This window comes from Mizuhopecten yessoensis, unplaced genomic scaffold (genome assembly GCF_002113885.1).
Source record: "Mizuhopecten yessoensis strain PY_sf001 unplaced genomic scaffold, ASM211388v2 scaffold6823, whole genome shotgun sequence".
Taxonomy (NCBI): domain Eukaryota; kingdom Metazoa; phylum Mollusca; class Bivalvia; order Pectinida; family Pectinidae; genus Mizuhopecten; species Mizuhopecten yessoensis.
The window spans coordinates 215,512-222,107 of record NW_018406742.1 but is presented as its reverse complement, the minus strand read 5'-3'; the positions used below and the strand labels follow the sequence as shown (position 1 = coordinate 222,107).

Sequence of the window (6,596 nt, the reverse complement as noted above, 5' to 3'; positions counted from 1 at the left end):
GGGGGGGTTCAGGGGGGGGGGATTTGAGGGGCAAGGGTTTTACCTGTTCTGTACAACTTGGACCAGCTCTGACAAACGGTCCCGTTCCACTTCTGTAGCTTGCATCACTGTGTGATATTCCTGGCATTGATAGGTCAAATCTGCGATAGCCTGACGGTCGGCATGGTTACTGGTGACAACAATGGGTTTTATAACTTCTGTTAGACAACAAGACATTTCAACAACTTTCTTCTTATCTTTATAAAGAATGTATTAACCCTTTCACCACTGTAGACTATAATGGACTTGTCCATATCTATGTACAGTAGTGTCTACTAACATTACATAGGGGTGAAAGGGTTATACAACATGCTGTTTGAAAAGCAATCTAAACCTCCTTTTTATTACAACTTAACAACTAATCAGCTGGTTGAAGATACTGTGAACCAGGCGGCAACATTTTTGCTCTTCAAATTTAAAAAAAAAATTTTTTGCAAATTCAGCATGCGGCAAATTTAGTGATATTTTAAAAGACAAAAGAGAGCAAAGGTTTGGCGGAACAAAAATATCGCCTTTTACAGTAAAGAATATGTATTTGTTTTTCATTTTTTTCTATCTATTCTATCTTTCTGATTTTCTTCAATATGGCAGATAAACAGAAATATTCAAAAGCCTTGAAATCCCAGAACTTTATACAGCTTTAAAACAGATCTTGTATAAGAAGTTTTCTTCCTCGTCTGTAATATACAACTTACTTAGTAGGCGTCCTCGCAGACTTCCGAGATGGGACCCTGGAACTGTCCAACATGCTGTTTGATGTTAGTGGTCTGTCCATGGCAGATGAGAGAGGACGATCCTTCATTCCAGACGGAGGCCTCTCACTTAACCTGTGTCAAAACAATACATACACTCACAGACATAAACATGGTTAATTTTTAAATCTAATTATATATCACCTCAATCATTTGATATATTTTGCTAGATATGTATTTTTGTGTATTTTGCAAGAAACCATACAAATTGTTTTACAGTACATTTATTTCCAATAGCTTTAATAGCTACAAACAATTTTTATTCCATACTATTTGGCTATGATTTTACTATGTTATGATGAAAAAAAATGGGTATTGGAAGTAAACAATGAAGTTTAAAAGTACCACAATATTACTGCCTAACCATAGGATATCATTCATAATACTCAGGGTTCAGATTAGGCAGGTTTAATATGAACAAGAATGATGTGAGGAATCATTAGCCATTTCACTAATTACATCTGTGAGGTACATGTCAGAGACAATTAACTGAAATGCTGACAGTAATCTAAACTAGAGTTGTAAGGCTTATATAAACTTAATACCCCTTCTCCTCTAAAGAAAACCATTACATCTACAACTTAATTTTCATCAAAATCTCCCTCCACAATAATGAAGTAATTGGCCTCAGACCACAATTACACTTCTGGGTCATTGTACACAAATGTAGTGCATAAGGACATTTCAGGTGGGTTACTAAATAATTTGTCCTGTCTGATCTATGACAGATATGTACAGTTTTTTTACATAGAATTGTTCAACAATATCTATTCTAGTGAATAAATTTTGTTTGACACAGTTTCCAAGTTTGTATTGGCAGCAGGACACAATGAGTGGTGAGGCTTGCATGGTGATTGTTTGTGATTTTTGGTATTTTCCCCTAAACATGCAGGGTAGTGACATTCAAATAAAACTATCTTTCTTAAATGCAGGTCATGAGGTACTTTCCAGCTCACTGTACGTTCTGTTTGAATAGATCTACATTATGAAATAGGAACCAGACACTGTGCAAAGTTTTAAAATATTTTAATATTTTTTTCCTTTGGTATAACATATAGTAGAATAAATTGTGGTCTGAGGCCAATTACTCAGAACAGGGTTATCCCCCTTGACATGAATGAAGTAATTACTCAATCGGGAACCGTCGGCACTTTCCGTAAACGAGTATTTTCTCGTTTACGGAAAGTGCCGACGGTTCCCTATTGGTAATTACTCAGACAGAAACAGGATTATCTCCCTTGACAATACTGCAGTAATTTTTCAGGACAGGGTTACCTACCTTGACTGTGTCGGGGTGACTGAGGACACGGTGAAATCCAGTTCTATGTTGTTATCACATGTCATTGGACGGCTGCTGGGTATAGATGACGGAGGGCGGTTGTCCACATGTTGGAACAGCTGGCTTACCCCCTCTTCTTGAGCTTTGTGTAGATGCTGATTGTACAAAAATAATATAAATTTAATATTAGTTGACTTCCCATACATTTTTGGTATTCAATGAAATGGAATCTTAATAAATTTGATTCTGTAAAGCTGTAATCAGATGAAAAATGAATCAAACATTAAGTCTCCTTGGGAAATCTAAGAGTACTAATATTGATTGAGAAATATTCACACTGAAATGAAACATAAGACTGAGTTGGCTCAAATTTAAAATTGAACAGAAGTTAAGAAATACTCACAATGAGCCATACTCACATTAAAATCATAAAACAGAAGAAATAGCAGTACTGTACTCACCATGAGAATGAACAGAAGATTCATCAGTTCTCACACTCGAATTGTATAAGAAAATATTGAGCAGTTTTCGCATTGAAACTGCTCAGAAGATTAAGCGATACTCTTACTGAGTCTAAACTGAGGAATGAGCAGAACACACAATGATTTTGAAGAGAACATTGAGCAGTACTTGCAGTGATACTGAAAAGCTTCAACCATACTAATGTAACAGGAGAAAGAGGAGAAAGAGAATATGTAACATCCAGACCGGGGTTGGAACCCGGGACCCTCCGAACTCTAGAGGGACGCTCTACCAATTGAGCTACCTAGTCACCGATGATCGACCCAGTCCATTTCCCCAACATTCCTTCTTCTTTTTTCTAAGTCTTCGCCCCCGAAGACACAACTATTTACAACCAAAGTTCGGGTATTTCCTTGATAAGTATACTCCAAATGCTTGAAACAAGGATTGGCAAACTCGCCAATTTTGTAACAGGAGAAAGATGATCGACACAGTCCAGTTCCACTACACTAATACTGAAATCAAATCGGAGACTGAGAAGTACTCACATTGCGTTTGAGCTGCCTGATCTCGTCCTCGAGTTGATGGACTTTGGACTCCTTCTCCGTGACAATGACCTTGAGTTGCTGTACAATGTTGCTGTCCTGCTGAGCCTTCATGGACATATGTTTGAGCTGGGCCTCGGCCTGTTGGCTGTTGACCATCTTGTCACTACCCGACTCCTCCAACAGCTTCTGCAGCTTCGACTGCTGACGCTGGACAAGTCAAATAAAACACGTAAAATATTCTCTTAAGGGTGCAAGTCATTCATCTCACTATCTTGGAATAAAGGGGGAAACCCAATCCCAGAGATACCGCATCGTGTAAGGATTGTGGTTTTTAACCCTTTCACCACTGTAGACCCTAATGGACTCAACCAGATCAATGCAAGGTAGAATCTACTAAAGTTACATAGGGGTGAAAGGGTTAGAGAGCTAGCAATAAAAGAAGGAACAAATCTCTCACTCAGTCATAGCTTGACAAAGGGACATGTCGGTCTTGAAACGTTGCAACACGTTTAATACATACATTGTTTGTGTAGAAAGAAAAACTTCACTATACATATTTCCAAACTGATGAATCTTATTGAAGATGATAGAAGAAGAAACAAGTTTTTCCAAGTGTAGAATCTATAAAACAGAGCTGATTTCAGGATAATCTTTAATTTCAGATGTCAATGAAATTAACATTCCATGGAAATGAAATTAACATTCCATGGAAATCTGTCAAACATTTGTAAAAAAAAAATGTCAATATTTACAAAATTAACTCACATTATAATGTTAACTATTATAATTTTAACAATACTTAAATTTGGATTTTATATTTCCACATTGCTTTGTGATACCATGGAGCGATGCCACGTAAAAATTCATGCAAACAAATGTTTAAGTTGGGTTTTTTCAAGATGGGTGCAAAATACATATTGCTCTAAACAAAGTCCCTTGTTTACAACAGACAGCAGGACACTATTGTCATGGCTGAGAGCCTTTGATAACCATGTGATCACTGAGTGAAAATCCTTAATGGTCAATAGTATAAGTATATAGATATCCAGTGGTGACAGTGGGTCAGAGTAAAAAGATAAAGTATCTGGGAGAAGAAAGCAAGTGAATATGTCCCAGTGTGATGTGTTAGTTAAACAGCAGACTATTCTCAGGTTAGTTAACCCTTTCACCACTGTAGACCATAATGGACTTACCCAGATCAATGCATGGTAGAGTTGATTAAAGTTACATAGGGGTGAAAGGGTTAAACAACAAAGACTATTCTCAGATTATGAAGGATTTTCTATTGAAGGACGCTAATTTTTGTAACATCTTTTCTGTCTTTATTATAGTGGCTTACCATGAGAGCCTCTATCAGCTCGTCGTCATGGTGACCTTTCTGTATACAAGTCTGCATCTGTCCCTTCATAGACTTTATCTCATTAGCTAAAACTTTGTTCCTGAAATGAAAAACAAGTTCATGTGAATATTTTTTTTGCACTAATTTCTTCTACAAGAAAATCATGAGCTTTCCACATTGACAGTAATTCCAATATCCTAACTACAACTTTTGAGTTCTGGCTTCCAGTTTGAGATATAATCTCCATACAATACAGTCCTTTATTTCCTCATCATGTTATTATCAATATGTAGATTTGAACCAGATTCCTTGAAAAAGTGTTCCTTAAACCTTTCAAGTTTTCCCAGAATTAGTTCTTGCATTAGACCTTCATCGATGTGTAACTTATATGAAAATCTTTTATGTTTTATTCAGACATAGGTGCTCACTAAAATTTGAATTTAATTATATGAAGGCCATTTTAATCTGGAGACTTGCAAATTATGTTGAAGTACTTACTTGATACTATAGATATACAAATATTTAAAACCTGATGTGAATTGCTGAAGATATACACATTTCATGGTAATAAACATAACTTTAGAAAAGTGAAAACATTTTACCCGGGGTTCACATATTTTATAAACCAAAGAAAACATTTTACCCGGGGTACACATATTTTATAAACCAAAGAAAACATTTTACCTGAGGTACACATATCTTATAAACCAAAGAAAACATTTTACCCGGGGTACACATATTTTATAAACCAAAGAAAACATTTTACCCGGGTTACACATATTTTATAAACCAAAGAAAACGTTTTACTTAGGGTACACATATTTTATAAACCAAAGAAAATATAACCTTAATGAATTCATGCCCAAGATTTAACTTTTAACATAAACTAAAACAGATGTCACGAAAACCCCTCAAAATTGTTTAATTGGTTTAAAATGATAACATGGGACAAAAAAACACTGATGCATAAAATATGTTGAGAAAACGCTTAAGTTTGAAGCTGAAGCATTCTTTGTGATATTGAAGTCAGAATAACAAATTATGTTACCCTATATGAGATGTTGAAGACGTTGTTACTATACATAAGATGTTGATCGAGCCACGTTTATCACATAATCGGTAATAACTGTTTACCTCGTCTTCGAAGCATCCAGCTTTGTCTTTAGAGCCTCATGTTCTTCCTCTAAAGCCTTCAACTCATTGGCTTGTTTCTGTAAGGTCAAAGGTTACAGGTTAAGTTTATAAGTAATGTTAAGGTCAAAGGTTAGAGGTTACACTTATAGATGATATTGAGGTCAAAGGTTAGAGGTTACATGTATAGGTGATATTGAGGTCAAAGGTTAGAGGTTACATGTATAGGTGATATTGAGGTCAAAGGTAAGAGGCTACACTTATAGGTGATATTGAGGTCAAAGGTTACATCTTTCACAGATTATTTGTTTGTGTGATTGATAATGTTTTCTATTTAAAATTGCCACAACACACAAGAACCTTTATGTGGGAAGAATACATGGGCAGTCTTGGACCTTCCTTGAAGCAGTGACTGCTGGTTTATTTTAAAACATAAGGAGAAATTCTACCTTGATCTAGGTTGCAGGTAACGACATACTGTATATCGGGAAATTTGTATTGCAGTTAAATTTTCGCCATTCACAATGAGGGCAAATTTAGTATTACCGCGAACAGTAGTAAGAAATATTATAAACATAGTAATCAAATGTGAAGGGCAACATTCACATTGAGAGAAAATGGATTTTAATGGGCAAAAGTGTCCTAGTATAAAGTAATATATCGCCTCCAAAGTCACTTCTATAGTTTACCAGAACAAGATCTATTGTTTGTCATTGTTTCCCCTTACCTCCTGTGACTCCTTCCTTTCTTTGTCCAGCTTCCGTAGCTGTTCCCGGTGTCGGTCGTCTGCAGTGCGACGGCGTGATGAAGTCATTCCCATCATGTCCTTCTCCAGGTCTCCCTCGGGCTTTGTCTTACTAGCCAGCTGTGCACGGAGGTCCTCCAACTGTAACGATGGAACGTTTATATACCGTATTTATCCGGCATTAAGCCCATGCTTAATAATAAGTCCACCAATACATATTGACGTTACGAAGAAATATTAATGTAAGCTTTTTAATTGTCCTGTAATAAGCCCCCCCCCCCTACTTTCAGTCAGTGTGTTG

General features: G+C 36.3%; 1 protein-coding gene across 1 annotated transcript in view; it reads right to left on the bottom strand.

Annotated features, from left to right (window-relative positions):
- LOC110452706 (coiled-coil domain-containing protein 13-like) overlaps positions 1-6,596 on the bottom strand; it is a 23,189-nt gene that overhangs the window by 5,278 nt on the left and 11,315 nt on the right. The window contains exons 9-15 of the mRNA XM_021501360.1: positions 6,278-6,436; positions 5,554-5,630; positions 4,420-4,519; positions 3,081-3,287; positions 2,071-2,225; positions 735-866; positions 44-169 (exon numbers count right to left, since the gene is read on the bottom strand). Coding sequence (XP_021357035.1) covers positions 44-169; positions 735-866; positions 2,071-2,225; positions 3,081-3,287; positions 4,420-4,519; positions 5,554-5,630; positions 6,278-6,436 — 956 coding nt within the window. The remainder of the gene's footprint in view (positions 1-43; positions 170-734; positions 867-2,070; positions 2,226-3,080; positions 3,288-4,419; positions 4,520-5,553; positions 5,631-6,277; positions 6,437-6,596) is intronic.